Source organism: Lolium perenne, chromosome 3 (assembly GCF_019359855.2).
Source record: "Lolium perenne isolate Kyuss_39 chromosome 3, Kyuss_2.0, whole genome shotgun sequence".
NCBI classification, from domain to species: Eukaryota; Viridiplantae; Streptophyta; class Magnoliopsida; order Poales; family Poaceae; genus Lolium; species Lolium perenne.
In genome coordinates, this window is record NC_067246.2 from 42876103 (window position 1) to 42893027 (window position 16925).

Sequence of the window (16925 nt, forward strand, 5' to 3'; positions counted from 1 at the left end):
GATCCTTAGGGCAAGTCTAGAAGGATCCCAATAGCACTCCCGATTCTAAGCATAGTGTATTTAACCATTTCTGAGTTTAGGAAGAGAGGTTGTATAATCGACAGACATTAGATATTACATGGAGGAAATAGCTTAGAGCTCAGATATTACATGGAGGTTTATGCACTTTTTCCGGGTATTAAAAGGCTCAACCGCATGTACGCTGCAAAAATGCTACTAAATGCTGCCATCAGGATTCGAATCCTGTAACATTTGAATAAGGAATTCGTCATGCATTCACACATATTTTGAAAAATATTATTATTGAGAAAGCAATAGTCAATTCAGATCTTCTAAATAGCTATTATACAATAGCCTATAAAAATTATTTTCGAGTACTTGTTTTGGATTGGAAAATAGTCTCACAATGTCCTAAAATAATATTTGGAATTTTACAAAAAATTATGAATTTTATTTCAGTCAAATCGAACTGCTGAATCTAATTATACAAAATATATGAGAATAGGAAAAAGGAAAAAAAAAACCAAAAGAGTAAGGGTCAACTAAATATTAGAGGATTGTGTTGACTGTATGTTCATGACCTTAAAAAATTGGGTAGGTTAGGAATAACATAGAAATTGAAAACTTATGTCTTCCATTATCTTGCACTTTCTCTTCTTGTAATCTTAGCATATTCTTTCATGTTTTGAAAATAAGTAGATGAATATCACCCTCACCAGCCAGGATGTCAACAAGACCTCCTCGAACTACTTATTTGGGAAGTGATTTGCCATTTGAAAACTATTTTTGCAAGTTATAAAAAATCTATTTTTTTTTGAAGATTTTCATTAATACATCTCACAGTCATGCAAAATCTCAAACAAAAATTCATTTTATTTTGTGCTGGATAAAAAAGACAAAACTATATGTTTTAGAGATTTAAAAATATACTACTCAGATCTACACTTTTCTCATTTTTGTGTAGCTCAAACTATGAAGTATTTGAAATTGACTTTTTGTACGTTTGTGGGATACATCATTGACTACATACATATTTTTTCCAGAATTTTGAAACTTAAAAAATTATTTTTTGATTTTTTTAAAAATCCGAGAGCACTACCATGTGCACCAAATCTCTATTCAAACATTATGGAGGATAAGATAGATTAAGATAAAGTTAGCTTTAACGCCGAAGAAGAAGATGAAGTGGAGGAGCCCGAGAAAGTGATCTATGATATCTCTGATGATGAGGAAGAGCCTCATGAGAAGGACACACCATCAGCAAGGAACACTTGCTAGAAGAACCGCAAGTTTATGAGGGCTTCGAACTACATCAAGTGCTTCAAATTTTAACCAAGAATTGCCTGCCATTAGTTCTTCGTTGGGAAATTGATATTCATGATAGTTAGGGACGATATCAAATTATGTTATGTTCATACCATTTTAAACAAAAACAAAAAAAAAACTGGCCAACTTACCAGAACAGCCACTTGCCACACACACAAAAAGTTGAGAAAATCACTACTTGGATTATCTAAAGCAAACCAGCAACACTCAGCCTTGCTAGATTAGTCAAGCCAATCAACGTATAAGGGACCATGCAACGGTGACTTGCATCTTCCACGTAAGTACACCACAACTTCTACTATATCTTTTAGGTGTGAAAACTATATCATCTCATTATAGCCACCTGTTCTTCCTCTTGACATCTTGCGACAATAGAGAGACCTTGAGCTCTTCTCAATCACGGAGTCCAGCGTTTATAACACGCCGTGAAAGATTGACCATGCCGTCATCGGTGACAATTTACCATCTCTGAAGGCAAGCAACAAAATCTCCACATCATCTATGCTGGCAATACTAGCAGTGAATACACCTTGAAAATCACCTAGTGGCAATGATGATCCACCGGTGATGAGTCGCACACCGATTGTCGCCTCCACGGCAACAGCCATGTGGTGAAGTTCTAACTTGAGTGTGCTACGCTTGCTAGAGTAGTCTCCATGGTAGGAAATATACATACTGCTTTTCAACAATAAAACTAGAAAACTTAGGTCTCTATCCTCTGATTCAGTTGCGCCCTTAACTTTCAGCGCGATCTCGATGTTCCCAGGGTCGATACAGGTCACAATAGCACGCATAGGACCTGTGAGTTGTAGATAGGGGTGCTGCACATGCAACAGCTAAATTATTAAGGAAATAATGATGCTCCCTCGGCACGGGTCGATGCCGAACAGAAAATACTCGTCGATGGTTTGACAATTACTCCTTGCACGGGTGAAGATAATATTGCGCATGCGATTATCCAAGACATCCCGCACGGTGATCATGCCAAACACATCTCTATGGGCCACCGTAGAGCTCCTCTTGTTGATACAATTTTGATAGAAATAATTTGCAGGCTATCGTCGGAGGTTGTGTACCTGGAAGGATGGTCGGTTAAATGCATTGGAGGGACGGTCGCTGCATTCACGAAATATGTGCATGGATGTCGATAAATTATACACTAGGATCTTATATTTCGTACTCCCTACTTATTCGGCCACCGATAGGCAGGCCAAGCTGCATCGTTGCTCTCGTCTCGTCGACATGGGTACTGTATCATTGCCCTACCACGCCGTCTTCAACATCCCCTCCCAGACGCATGTCAAGTCTGTCTGCCGGTTCCGATGCGTGTCCAAGGGGTGGCGCGACCTATCTTCGCCGCCGCGCACAAGTCCCACCAAGGCCCGCTCCTCATCTACACCGGATCCTTCCAAGAGGAAGAACCCGTCCAAGGCCGCGACATGCGGCTTCTGGACATGGACGGGAACGTCGTCAGAGTCCTCAAGGGCGTCGGGGGCTATGGAATGTTGTGCAACAACAGCCTCGACGACTTCATCTGCGTCAAGCTATTTGATTATCAGAGCTTTCACTGGCTGTTTTTTACCAATAATAATCTCCACTAAATGGCAGTGTGACAGACTAACAGGTAAGCATAAAACCATCATGATGGTCCAGATGCACTCCATTTCATGGATGCTCCATTCTTCTGAAGAAATGAAGAAAAATGGCAAAAGTTTTTAGAAAGAATTATACCTTGTGCCGCCTAGATAACTCTTTCACGTGCAGAATGTTTGCAAGCTTAGATTGACCATATGCCATTTTATCATTGTATCTGCCAGTATAAAATCCGTAAGTACCTATACATTTTCTTGTCATTGAGTTCATCAAAATGCATGCATGTTCCATTCTTCTGAAGAAATGAATAAAAGTGGCAAAAGTTTTTAGAAGGAATTATACCTACTGCCGCCTAGATAACTCTTTCACGTGCAGAATGTTTGCAAGCTTAGATTGTCCATATGCCTTGTATCTGCCAGTACAAAATCCATAAGTACATATACATTTTCTTGCCACTGAGTTGATCAAACTGAATCCCCTTTGGATATGTATGGAGGTGGGCGACTGAGGACAAATTTACAGTGCAACCCTAAATACCCACAGACTTAGCAGTTGCTTTCGTGTTATCAGAGAGAAGGTTGGTCAGTAGAAAATGAGCAATAGGAGTGAAACAAATGTTAGTACCAGGATATCTGCCATTGATATTGTCTGTTTCATGTGTTGATGACAGTTAGTCTTACAGACAATACCACGATGACTTGTGATAAACTGCATCTCAACCTCATCTTCTGACAGTTGGAAAGAACACAACATCACACCTGCACTGTTTCTGCAGAACAAAAATATTTTGGACAGATTGATTTAGTGAAATGTACACATTGTTGCAATATACTAGCAATGATATACAGCTACTCTGAATTGAAAGTTAGCTGTAACGCGGTCAGTGTACATGTAAAACAACTAAACAAGTATCATATAAGAGATGGAGAGGGTTACATCAAGATGTTCAGAGGAAGAATCATCGAGTTGAACTGGTTGGCGAAGGGTCTGACAGACTTTGGGGGCGCTAAGGTCAAGCTTCAAAACATCGACAGGAGCTGTTAGGTTTGTCTCCATGATGCGCTTCTTGCCTCTGATGCAGCTTCTGTGTTTCTCGTGCCGATGATGACATGGGCTCCTCTCAGGGCAAGGACTCCTGAGGTCTCTAGACCAATTCATTAGATTCTCCTGAAAGATACCAGAACTGCAACTTTCGTGAAGAGATTTTTGTATAGATCCTAAACTTACAGTTAATGTAAAAATAACCTTGCATGAAAAGTTGTTCAAAAACAGCTCAGTGAAAAGCTAGTGGCCTTGGTTCTGAACGAAAACAGTTCAGGGAAACAGCTCCCATGAACTTAACAACTTGTTCTCAATACAGAAATTAGTGTCACAACAAAACAGTAAAAGGACACAATTTACAGCTTTCGTGAATCTGAACTTTTCATCTAAACACTGAAACTTCAAAAGAGTATAGTGCCATGAAAAGAAAAGAAGAAGAAGATTGCCATATAACTGAAAAGGATCTTGTCATTGTAGAATATAATTTCTCTAGTGATAAGCTTAGACTAATGAACATAGCAAAGAGCCAAAAATAGCAAAATACTATGTTCTTTCCTAGTGTCTACTTATAAAATTTAGTCTCATTAAGTTAATGTTTCTGCACTATTACTAAAGACAACAAGCTGCAATACCAGATTTGATTGATTATTAGTGGCGAGATACTTGTTGTATGTATCAAGAATTTTGTTTCCTGCCAAAAAATCAATGATCCACCAAAAAATTCTAAAAATCATCTCAACAAATGCAGGTATATTGATATTTGAATGGTTTTTGTTAAGAGGAGAGCTAACAGATAACACCAAGATTTTTTTTAAGGTCATAGAAAATTGTCCCAAAAAGAGTGGAAGAAATGAATTATAGCTGCAAATCCATGCTCCATGTACTCTCGTTCTCCACATGAAAAAGTGGAGGACTTATCCAACTTCCCTGCATCGAAAGGTAAAACAGATAATCCATTAGCCCACCATGTACATTAGCCAGTAAAGCTTTTCAGCGCTTGTAATTTCTCACGAACAGATTGGAATCACCACAACAAGGACAGATGAGTTGAAGTTTGGTGCAGAACACAGCATATACATATCAACAAGAGCTACTATTATACTTTTGTAATGAAACCAGTTGCAGTTAATCAGTACATAGAGTACATGAATGCGCATAGCACCACCAACAAAGTCAACAAGATTGACTCACTCAGTGCTTTCTTTGGTTATCGAACCTTGCAATGTGACTCTCTTGTGTGTTTCTACCGAATGATGGATATTTCAGACATGCAAAAACTTGTTTATTTCGAAAGACTGCTGCTTTCCTGGAAAATAATCATCTTCTCATTATGTCGAACAGCTAGTGTGCGCAAAGCAAGAACAGCAAGTCACGTGGCAAATGCGCATGAACAATGTTTCAGATAGAGTCGCGAACTGAAAGAGGAGGCAGAAGGGGTGGATGCGACGCGTACCAGGGGATTCTGGTCCTGAAGACGGCGGCGAGCACGGCGTACACCGGCGGCATCGTGCCTGCCGGGGGCGGGCACCAGGCAGAGCCGGCGGGAGCGCACGCGGAAGGAAGCCTCGCGCGCTCGGTCGATTCCCGAAAGACGAGCTCCGAGTCTCCGCCGGCGCCGCGGTGCCGGTCGCAGCGGCGGGAGCGCGTGCCGAGCTTATGAGACGATGAGGGGCAAAACGGTCTTTCTCGTCCGGCAGAGGCTCGTTACGGTTCAAAAATAAATTTCGCATTTTTTCGCTCACAGGCTCACCATCCCTCCCAGTTCCCTCCGCCAGCCGCCAAGTGCGGCGGCCCGCCGCCAAGCACCCCACCTGCACCCCGCCGCCACCTTCTCCCTTCCCGGAAGCTCCTCCAATGGCCGGAGCTCGTGCCTACGCCGATCTGTCCATTTCCCAAAATCCGGCGACGTCGGGAGCGCCGGGAGCGACCGAGGCGGCGCGACCTGTCCTACGCTTCCGTGATCCGCCCACGCCCATGTCCGCCGCCCACGACGCCGGCCTGCGCGCCCTCAACCTCCTCCCCTTCGCCCGCCTCGACCTCACCGTCTCCGGCGCCCCGCGGCCCGACCTCGTCGCCGAGCTCATCGCCAACTACAAGTACACACCATCCTGCGCCACAGGCTGGAGCTCCGTCGGCGGCAAGACAATCGAGGTCTCCCTCGGTGCTCTCGCCGACGCGCTCCTCCTGCCGGGGAGGCCCACTTTCCGCCCCCCGCACGGCGTCCACCCCGCCGCCGTGGCCGCCGCCGCCGAGGAGTTCATCAAGGTTTTCTTGCCGCCGCTGCCGGCGATAGTGCGGTACGGCTGGGTGGATATCAAGTTGAGGGCTGTCCAGGATGGACGGGCGCATGAGGTCGACTGGACCGAGCTGTTCTGGGGCGAGGTCACCATGGAGATGAGACACCTCCTTGAGAACACCACCGCCTACAGGTACGGGGTGATCCACTACGGTGCCTACCTCCAGATGCTCATCTGGTCCCAGAGGCCGGAGCTCCTCCGGCCGTCCATGGTGGCAGATGCGCCACCCCACAAGAAACAAGGAAGCAGCAATGGATCACCAGTACTCAAGGAGAACCGAAATCGTTGCTGCTTCGAGCCCAACATGCCAAAGAATAATATGATGAGCTCCAATCTGTTTGACGTTGCATCCAAGAAGATTGATTCCGCATCCGCGATCATCGACGCAGCAGCTAAGAAGTTTGGTTCGGCGTCTAACATGATGGATGCCACGTCCAAGAAGATTGAATCCGCATCCGATGCGGCGTCTAAGAAGCTTGATATGGCAACCAAGATGATGGATGCAACGTCCAAGAAGATTGATGAGAAGCTTGATGTGGCAACTAAGCTGATGGATGCCACATCCAAGAAGATTGATTTGGCATCCGAGAGGCTTGATGACAAGTTTGATGTGGCGACCAACATGATCACCGCCACATCCAACAAGATCGATGTGGCATACCAGAGGCTTGATGACAGGTTTGATGTGGCGACCAAGATGATGTACGCGGCGTCTCAGATGATGGAAGCCACATCCAGGAAGCTTGACGCAAGAGCGAAACAACTTGACGAGAAAGAAGACGACATACAAGCAATTGAGTCGCTCAACCAAGCACTGCTTACAAAGGAAAGACAAAGCAATGACGAGTTGCAACGTGCTCGGAAGAAGCTCATTGAGGTAACTAACTGAACAACAAAGGGAAAAATCTGGTAGATGCAAGCTTATAAATAATTGTTAGGTTATATACTTACACAACATATCTCTCTGTTTATATCATTAATTTTCCTTTTGATTGATCTACTATGGCATGTCTTGCAGGGTTTGCCCAAATTTACAAATGCGCGGGAAAATATAGCTATCAAAAGGATGGGCGAGCTTGACCCTACAGCGTTCGCGAATGCTTATAGGACAAATAAACCACGTGCGGATACACAAACTAACTCGGCTATTCTTTGCTCAAAATGGCAAGCGCAAATTGCAAACTCCAAGTGGCATCCTTTTAGGATAGTCACGGTGGATGGTAAACCGACGGTATGTGTACCTTAGAAGCTCTATTGTTTGTTTCTAGTTTCCATGCTATGCTTGCTTATAACATTGAGTCACTAATTTCTTGAAAAGTACTAGCATACTCTAATATTAAATACTGAGCAGATCCAACAGTTGCGTCTATTGCAAACCTTTTTTTCCTTATATAAACTCGCAAGCATTTACATGATTCGACCCCAGGGTGACGTTCTTTCTTTTCTTTGGTATAGGAAATTCTCATGGATGATGACAAGAAGCTCCAGAAGTTGAAAAAAGAGCACGGCGACGAAATCTATGCGTTGGTGACAAAGGCTCTGCTTGAGATCAATGAGTACAACCCCAGTGGACGCTACCCTGTGCAGGAGCTCTGGAACTGCAAGGAAGACCGCAAAGCGACACTGGAAGAGGCCATCCAGTTTGTGCTGAATCAGTCGCAGTCACACAAGAGGAAGCGCCGATCTGCAGGCTGGGGGGATTTGTCCTGATTTTGCTAGTGGATTAGTTTCAGGTATGTGTAGTGATTTTGGTTGGGATTATGGGATGGATGATGATACTGATCTATGAAATGCTACTAATCTATGAAATGTATGTGATGTACTATTATCATGAATATGTATGTGATGCTGGCCCTAAGAGTAGCAGCTCAGCTGGAGTAGCTCAAGTTTGACACTGCGAGCGCCGCCCGCTATGCTCTCCCACCAAATCCTCAAAAAAATCATCAGCATATGTACATGTGACACTGAAAATGTTCAGGCATAACATAAATCTGAAGTGTTTAGAGCTAGCAAAGCAGAGATAACCCTTCCTAAATTTTTCATCGCCTGTTTGGTATGTATATGTGACACCAAAAAGGTTTTTGCAAAATCAATCTGGAATCTGGAAATAGTTCCAATAATCTGATCAGAAACAATTAATAAACATATAGGATAAATATTAACAAGAACACAGGCTGATCTTAGCCTCAACGCAAACAAAGCACGCAAATTTATTCGTGAACAACTAATATTGGTTCACCAAGTGACAGGTTCATCCTACTTGCTGCTACTACTGCTGCTACATACTAACCAAACCAATCATCTGTACCACAAACTCGACGGTATCCGGAAAAATACACCTTTTCCGAGCCTGCTTCGAGCTCTCATTGGGCAGATCTGACAAGCTCTTCGCTGACTTCCCAGAGTTGTTGTGCCAGGGCGTCACTCTTGGCCAGTTTGCTCGTCTTCTCCTCATTGCAGTCAGCAAAGTATTTGCCTGTCACTCCCTTCAGCTGAGGGCTCAGCCCTACATAGCAAGTAGTTGCTGCTCCCTGAAAAAAAAACAGCAGAAAACATCTTTTTTTTTTAGAAAAGTTGAGTTCAGAAGGAATGGCAACATGATGAAGACTCTTAATAAATGACAGTTAAAGTCATTTATTTTGTTAGTAATAAGAATTTTATCAACGACAAGAAGAGGGAAGAACCTGGGGCACATTCTTCCAAAACATGTAGGTGACTACTTGGATTGCCTCTGCAAGCGAAATAAAAAAAAAGTTTCAAAACGCGGTGGAGAGATGAAGGAACGGTCCCTGTAACTGGGATGGGCATGGCAAGAGGTTGATATTTCAGAGAGAGATTCACAAGGAAAAATGAGATTGAGAGCATACTCATGAGAGCAAAGGAGTGCCTCATCAAATTGGTCATGATCAATCCAGGATGAACGCAGTTAACTGTGATGTTAGCTCCTTCCTCCTGTTTCAGCAACATAATTTATGGTACATCAGAATGGAACATTAGCAGGGGGTTGAGTGTTTACTCCATACATATAATAAACAGGGATAACAGTTTTAGCAATACAAATAAGATAAGCAGGGATATAGCCTAGGTAATCTCTGACATTTGAATAATCAACACAGTTCATCAAGATTTGAAGTTAACATTTCTAAGTTTTTACTGGTTGGTACTTGCGAACGATGATCCACACTTCTTATCTTAATAGTGTAAGAGGGGGAAAAGCATTATGATCATGATAGACAAAATGCGCTAAGTCTTCATGCTCCTTTCTTCTGAATAAAAAATTAATGACAAGAGGTCCAAAAATAGGACAAAATGATACCTTGAGTCGTCTAGAGAGCTCTTTCGCATGCAGTATGTTTGCAAGCTTAGATTGTCCATAGGCCATTTTGTCATTGTATCTGGCAATACAAAATCATATTAGCAACAGTTGAATGAATAGTATTATTTTCTTCAAAAGAACCATGAGAACTCATACATTTTCTTGTCATTGAGTTGATCAAACTGAATCCCCTTGGGATATGTATGGAGGTGGGCGACTGAGGCCAAGTTCACAATGCGACCCTCAATACCCGTAGATTTAGCAGTTGTTTTCATGTTATCAAGGAGGAGGTTGGTCAGCAGAAAGTGACCTGATTGAGCATAAGAAGTGAAAACATGTTACATCAGGATATTTGGCATGGATATATCTGTTTCAAGTGTTGCTGACAGTTATAGACGGTACCAAGATGATTGGTGGCAAACTGCATCTCAACCTCATCTTCAGACAGTTGGAAAGGACAGAACATGACACCTGCATTGTTTCTGCAGAACAGAAGGATTTTGGACAGGTTGATTCAGTAAAATGCCGGTAGTGCTGCCAATGAATTGTACTGATATACACCTATGCGCCTAAAGCGGTCGATTTAAAACCATGGTAAGTATCATAAGGGATAAAGGAGTTATACGTACATCAAGATGTTGAGAGGAAGATTCATCGAGTTGAACTGGTCCGCAAAGGCCCTGACAGACTTGAGGGAGCTAAGGTCAAGCTTGAGAACATCGACACGGGCTGTTGGGTTTTTCTCTGTGATGCGCTTTCTTGCCTCTGATGCAGCCTCTGTGTTCCTTGCGGCGATGATGACATGGGCTCCTCTCAGGGCAAAGACTCTCGAGGTCTCTAAACCAATGCCACTAGATCCTCCTGGAAGATAACAGAATTCCAGCTTTGAGTAAAACATGAATATATCTTAAATTTTTACTGTTGTAAAAGAACTTGTAGCAAAAGCTTTAAAAAGCACAATCCATGGGAAAAAAAAAAGCTAGCGGCATGGTTCTCAATAAATGCGAAAACAGCTCAGAGAAAAGTTAGTGGCATTGTTGTTGGCCCTCAATGATGAACAGCTCTGGGAGCATAAGCTTAACCAGATTTGGTTATCATTAAATGCGCAAATTAGTGTCACAACGTCACAATTCACAGATATCGTGAATTTCACCATATGATGTAAAAATTGCAGCTTCAAAAGAGTAGAGCGCCATGAAAAGGACCGACGAAGATTGCCATCATGACAAGAAGGATATGACTTGTCTCGCGAAGTCGCAATAATAAGCTTAGAGAGATAAAAATAGCAAAAAGAAGTATGTTCCTCCCTATTCATAAATTTCAGTCCCATCAAGATAATTTTTCTGTACTACTACTTGAGAAAATAAGCTGTGATACTAAATGTGTGTTGTTATTATTGGTGAGATACTGGCTGTCCAGGGGCTGGTTTGTACCACCAAAAGAACCTGAATCCACCAAAAAAAACATCATCTGAAGAAAAAGCAGGTATGGATATTTGGTTGGTTCTTGTAAAGAGATGGCTAAACAGATAAGAGGCCAAACTTGAAACTTTTTCAGAATTGATTCAAGGCCACACAAATCCGCCCCCAAAAGACAAAAGCAAATCCATGCTCCCCACATAAAGAAGGTAGGATTATCCAGGCTCGTAACGTCAAAAAGTAAAAAAACAGAAAATTCAGTAATTTTTGCGGAGAATTGCAGCATGAACTTGCAGGCACTGTGGCCGCTTGGGCTAATTTAGTAGGGGCACTGTTGCAGTGGCTGCTATAATTCTCCTGTGTCGATTGTTTAGATGCAAAATCCAATATAGTATGACCGTTAATTCTAGAGCACTGTCGCGGTGGCTGCTAGCGACAGACAAGACAGTAAATTCAGGGTGGGCCAAGACAGGGCGGAAGCAATCATCGTTACATTGCAAAAGCATCCAGATTTCCTCCTCCGTGTAGCCGAGGGAAGCACCCAAAAGAAAAGATCCCTCCTCCGTGAGGCGCGCACGCGAGGCGGGCGGGAGAAGATGCAGAGATGGGGTGTGGTGGTGTTGGAATGCTGGTTCTTACCGGTGACGAGGACGGTGAGCGCGGATGCGTCGACGCCGGCGGTGACCTGCTCGGCGGTGGATGCGGAGCCGAACCCGCTGGCGCCCGGCTTGCCGGTGATGAGCGACAGGATTCCCATCTGCTGCTCCTCCGACTGGACAGGGCGGGCTAACAGACGACGACGAAGAAAAAGAAGAAGAATGTGAGTCCCCAAGAAGAGGAGGAGGAGGAGGTTGAAGAAGAAGTCGACGAATCTTGGGTGGGATTACGAATCGATTCTCACCTGGCCGGCTGGAGGTCTGGACGGATGAATCGATGGAGCTCGGAAGGGAGGGAGGCGGCGTGGGCGCGGGGTGCGGGTTGGAGGTTATTTATGGCCGCGGCGCGGGGTAGCAGCGGTTCTGTTGGGGAGTAGGCGGGCTGCCACCTGCCGGCCGGCCTCAACACGAACTCCAAACTTTTGGAAACTCTCCACTTGGAAACAGATTTCCTTCCTGGATTCTTCGTCTCGACTCGGCTGGACAAATCCCATCCAAAGGTCTCTTCTTGCAGGGGAAGAATTGTTCTTCGCCGGTGGAACAAAAAATCTCTTTTTGGCGTCCAGGAAAGTAACAGTTCGCGGTCATAAAGAAAGACTGGAAAAGTCACACACAGAGTTCACACGCCAATACCGACTGTAAGATCATCTCCGCTCGAATGGCGCCGGACCGTTTGGGGACGAGTTTTGTTCGTGCCGCGTTTGGGGGATGTTGCTCCCCAGTCGCGTTCCCCAAAGGCCATCCCCAATTAGGAATTCAAATAGTTTGCATTCAAAAGAGATCGTTCCCACCGAAGTCGTCGCGATCAGAGTAGCGGTGATCAAAGTACTGGGCGCACGATCATATTACAGGCCGATGGATGAACTAAAAGAAGGGGTTGGGGTAGGGCGATGCCGACGCCGACCCCGACGCCGACGGCGCATCCTGAGTCGCCGTAGGCCCGTCGATCACGATGAACTCGTCGTGATCTACCCGGTGTGCATGCTCCGTCGCCGATGTCGAGACAGAGGCCGACGCAGGTGTAGTAGCGGATGCGTCTGCCGACTCTTGCTCCGGGGTTGGGGTCGCTGCCGCTGCAGCTGCCTGGGCCGCCGCCTCGGACTGCGCCTCGGCCGCCGCCATTTTGGATTCGATGTCGTCGAGGATCTGGCCTTTGAAGAAGTTGTGCGCCGCCCTCGTTCGGGGAGACATTCCTTCTGTCGACGCTCTCAGCAGGGACATGCCGTCCCTGCGTTTCTTCAGCTCCATCTTCTCCTCTTGCCTCTTCAGCAGCGCCGCCCATCTTTCCTCGGCCTTTTTATCGCGGGAGAGCAAGGTCGAGGAGAACTCGACGAGGCACTGCGTGAGCGACGCCTGCGTCTTCTCAGCCGGCGCAGCGTCGGCCAAGGCGGCCTTGGCAGCCTTGTTGCCGATAGGGCGCCCTGCCGATGTTGCCAGCGGCGCATCAAGATCAATGGCGTCTTTCCCCTTCGACAATGAAACGTGCGTCAACTTCCATTTGTGGTTCATCTTGAGCTTGATATAGCAATGCATCAGCACGAACGACTTATGCCCATCCGAGTTCCTTGGTACAAATCCATGGCCTTGTCAAACTAACCAAAAGAAGCACAATCATTTCATCGAACACATTGTAGGCGCTACAGATTATGTAAGAAAGAGTCGTACCAGTTGGGCGACGTCGGTGATGTCTACGCCCCCCTCCTTTTCCTGTAGACAGTGTTGGGCCTCCAAGAGCAGAGGTTTGTAGAACAGCAACAAGTTTTCCCTTAAGTGGATCACCCAAGGTTTATCGAACTCAGGGAGGAAGAGGTCAAAGATATCCCTCTCATGCAACCCTACAACCACAAAGCAAGAAGTCTCTTGTGTCCCCAACACACCTAATAGGTGCACTAGTTCGGCGAAGAGATAGTGAAATACAGGTGGTATGAATATATATGAGCAGTGGCAACGGCACCAGAAAAGTGCTTTGCCCAGGACAGTAAACAAGCAGTAGTAACGCAGCAGTAGTAACGCAAGAAACGATAAACAAGCAGCGATAGCAGTATTTAGGAACAAGGCCTAGGGATCAGACTTTCACTAGTGGACACTCTCAACATTGATCACATAACAGAATAGATAAATGCATACTCTACACTCTTGTTGGATGATGAACACCATTGCGTAGGATTACACGAACCCTCAATGCCGGAGTTAACAAGCTCCACAATTCAATGTTCATATTTAAATAACCTTAGAGTGCATGAAAGATCAATACGACTAAACCAAGTACTAACATAGCATGCACACTGTCACCTTCATGCTAAGAAAGGAGGCATAGAACACATCGATACTATCATAGCAATAGTTAACTTCATAATCTACAAGAGATCATAATCATAGCCTACGCCAAGTACTAACACGGATGCACACACTGTCACCATTACACCGTGCAGGAGGAATAAAACACTTTAATAACATCACTAGAGTAGCACATAGATAAATTGTGATACAAAACACATTGCAATCATAAAGAGATATAAATAAGCACTTCACTATGCCATTCATAACAGTGAATAAGTATTCTGTGAAATATAGCCTAAGAGACCCACACGGTGCACACACTGTCACCTTTACACACGTGGGACAAGGAGTCTCCGGAGATCACATAAGTAAAATTCACTTGACTAGCATAACGACATCTAGATTACAAGCATCATCATATGAATCTCAATCATGTAAGGCAGCTCATGAGATTATTGTATTGAAGTACATAGGAGAGAGATGAACCACATATCTACCGGTACAGCCCCGAGCCTCGATGGAGAACTACTCCCTCCTCATGGGAGACAGCAGCGTTGATGGAGATGGCGGTGGTGTCGATGGAGGAGCCTTCCGGGGGCACTTCCCCGTCCCGGCGGCGTGCCGGAACAGAGACTCCTGTCCCCCAGATCTTGGCTTCGCGATGGCGGCGGCTCTGGAAGGTTTCTCGTACCGTGGTTTTTCCGTGTCGAGGTTTTAGGTCCAGGGGCTTTATATAGGCGAAGAGGCGGCGTCAGAAGGTCGAAGGGGCGCCGACACTATAGGGCGGCGTGGCCAGGGCCTGGGCCGCGCCGGCCTATGGTCTGGGGGCCCAGTGCCCCCCCCCCCCCTCTGGTCCTTCTCGTGTGTTCTGGATGCTTCCGGGCAAAATAGGAACCTGGGCGTTGATTTCGTCCAATTCCGAGAATATTTCGTTACTAGGATTTCTGAAACCAAAAACAGCAGAAAACAGCAACTGGCACTTCGGCATCTTGTTAATAGGTTAGTTCCAGAAAATGCACAAAAACGATATAAAGTGTGCATAAAACATGTAGATATCATCAATAATGTGGCATGGAACATAAGAAATTATCGATACGTCGGAGACGTATCAGCATCCCCAAGCTTAGTTTCTGCTCGTCCCGAGCAGGTAAACGATAACAAAGATAATTTCTGGAGTGACATGCCATCATAACCTTGATCATACTATTGTAAGCATATGTAATGAATGCAGCGATCAAAACAATGTAAATGACATGAGTAAACAATTGAATCATAAAGCAAAGACTTTTCATGAATAGTACTTTCAAGACAAGCATCAATAAGTCTTGCATAAGAGTTAACTCATAAAGCAATAATTCAAAGTAAAGGTATCAAAGCAACACAAAGGAAGATTAAGTTTCAGCGGTTGCTTTCAACTTATAACATGTATATCTCATGGATATTTGTCAACGTAAAGTAATATAACAAGTGCAATATGCAAGTATGTAGGAATCAATGCACAGTTCACACAAGTGTTTGCTTCCTGAGGTGGAGAGAGATAGGTGAACTGACTCAATATAAAAGTAAAAGAATGGTCCTTCAAAGAGGAAAGCATCGATTGCTATATTTGTGCTAGAGCTTTGATTTTGAAAACATAAAGAGAGCATAAAAATAAAGTTTTGAGAGGTGTATGTTGTTGTCAACGAATGGTAGCGGGTACTCTAACCCCCTTGCCAGACAAACCTTCAAAGAGCGGCTCCCAATTTATTTTATTTTTGGGTGGCACTCGTTCCAACCTTTCTTTCACAAACCATGGCTAACCGAATCCTCGGGTGCCTGCCAACAATCTCATACCATGAAGGAGTGCCTTTTTATTTTAGTTTTATTATGATGACACTCCTCCCAACCTTTGCTTACACAAGCCATGGCTAACCGAATCCTTCGGGTGCCGTCCAACAATCACATACCATGGAGGAGTGTCTATTTTTGTTAATTAATTTTGGACTGGTAATCCCATTGCCAGCTCTTTTTGCAAAATTATTGGATAAGCGGATGAAGCCACTAGTCTATTGGTGAAAGTTGCCCAACAAGATTGAAAGATAAACACCACATACTTCCTCATGAGCTATAAAACATTGACACAAATCAGAGGTGATAAATTTTGAATTGTTTAAAGGTAGCACTCAAGCAATTTACTTTGGAATGGCGGAAAAATACCATGTAGTAGGTAGGTATGGTGGACACAAATGGCATAGTGGTTGGCTCAAGTATTTTGGATGCATGAGAGGTATTCCCTCTCGATACAAGGTTTAGGCTAGCAAGGTTTATTTGAAACAAACACAAGGATGAACCGGTGCAGCAAAACTCACATAAAAGACATATTGTAAACATTATAAGAATCTACACCGTCTTCCTTGTTGTTCAAACTCAATACTAGAAATTATCTAGACTTTAGAGAGACCAAATATGCAAACCAAATTTTAGCATGCTCTATGTATTTCTTCATTAATGGGTGCAAAGTATATGATGCAAGAGCTTAAACATGAGCACAACAATTGCCAAGTATCACATTATCCAAGACATTATAGCAAATTACTACATGTATCATTTTCCAATTCCTACCATATAACAATTAACGAAGCAGTTTCAACCTTCGCCATGAAAATTAAAAGCTAAGAACACATGTGTTCATACGAACCAGCGGAGCGTGTCTCTCTCCCACACAAGCATTTATTCAAACAAAAACAAAAATAGAAACAAACAAACAGACGCTCCAAGTAAGGTACATAAGATGTGACCGAATAAAAATATAGTTTCAAGAGAAGGAACCTGATAATTTGTCGATGAAGAAGGGGATGCCTTGGGCATCCCCAAGCTTAGACGCTTGAGTCTTCTTGATATATGCAGGGGTGAACCACCGGGGCATCCCCAAGCTTAGAGCTTTCACTCTCCTTGATCATAGTATATCATCCTCCTCTCTTGATCCTTGAAAACTTCATCCACACCAAACTCGAAACAA

The 16925-nt window shown here is 44.2% G+C and overlaps 2 protein-coding genes and 1 long non-coding RNA gene across 8 annotated transcripts; 1 reads left to right on the forward strand and 2 right to left on the reverse strand.

Annotated features, from left to right (window-relative positions):
- Nucleotides 1–1473: 1473 nt before the first annotated feature.
- Nucleotides 1474–5639, reverse strand: LOC127341456 (uncharacterized). Of its 6 annotated transcripts, none has more exons than XR_007875550.2 (8): nucleotides 5414–5639; nucleotides 4165–4887; nucleotides 3856–4086; nucleotides 3544–3688; nucleotides 3262–3331; nucleotides 3058–3136; nucleotides 2514–2870; nucleotides 1475–2402 (listed from the first exon to the last, which is right to left on the reverse strand). It is a non-coding gene; the product is annotated as an uncharacterized lncRNA (long non-coding RNA). The 6 variants fall into 6 exon arrangements; XR_007875548.2 differs by adding an exon at nucleotides 5152–5266 and having other exon boundaries at nucleotides 3856–4887; XR_007875549.2 differs by having other exon boundaries at nucleotides 1476–2147; nucleotides 2246–2402; nucleotides 3856–4887.
- A 70-nt stretch (nucleotides 5640–5709) lies between these two features.
- On the forward strand, nucleotides 5710–8086 carry LOC127341454 (uncharacterized). Its single transcript, XM_051367308.2, has 3 exons — nucleotides 5710–7134; nucleotides 7276–7488; nucleotides 7713–8086. Exons 1-3 carry the CDS (start codon nucleotides 5815–5817, stop codon nucleotides 7965–7967), a joined length of 1788 nt encoding a protein of 595 aa, XP_051223268.1. The 5' UTR covers nucleotides 5710–5814; the 3' UTR covers nucleotides 7968–8086.
- A 293-nt stretch (nucleotides 8087–8379) lies between these two features.
- LOC127341455 (short-chain dehydrogenase TIC 32 B, chloroplastic) lies at nucleotides 8380–12140 on the reverse strand. Its single transcript, XM_051367309.2, has 9 exons — nucleotides 11893–12140; nucleotides 11631–11777; nucleotides 10203–10434; nucleotides 9976–10055; nucleotides 9730–9883; nucleotides 9574–9652; nucleotides 9125–9209; nucleotides 8942–8988; nucleotides 8380–8788 (listed from the first exon to the last, which is right to left on the reverse strand). The coding sequence occupies exons 2-9, from the start codon at nucleotides 11746–11748 to the stop codon at nucleotides 8621–8623; spliced, it is 963 nt and encodes a 320-aa protein (XP_051223269.1). The 5' UTR covers nucleotides 11749–11777; nucleotides 11893–12140; the 3' UTR covers nucleotides 8380–8620.
- Between the last annotated feature and the right edge of the window lie 4785 nt (nucleotides 12141–16925).

Bases quoted from the DNA above. Each gene is read 5' to 3' on its own strand.
- LOC127341454 (XM_051367308.2), top strand. From the start codon at position 5,815: ATGGCCGGAGCTCGTGCCTACGCCGATCTGTCCATTTCCCAAAATCCG. The intron at 7,135-7,275 runs GTAACTAACTGA...CATGTCTTGCAG, and splicing joins CTCGGAAGAAGCTCATTGAG to GGTTTGCCCAAATTTACAAA. The intron at 7,489-7,712 runs GTATGTGTACCT...TCTTTGGTATAG, and splicing joins CGGTGGATGGTAAACCGACG to GAAATTCTCATGGATGATGA.
- LOC127341455 (XM_051367309.2), bottom strand. From the start codon at position 11,748: ATGGGAATCCTGTCGCTCATCACCGGCAAGCCGGGCGCCAGCGGGTTC. The intron at 9,884-9,975 runs GTACCGTCTATA...ATGCTCAATCAG, and splicing joins GTTTGCCACCAATCATCTTG to GTCACTTTCTGCTGACCAAC. The intron at 8,789-8,941 runs GTTCTTCCCTCT...TTTTTTTTTCAG, and splicing joins TTTGGAAGAATGTGCCCCAG to GGAGCAGCAACTACTTGCTA.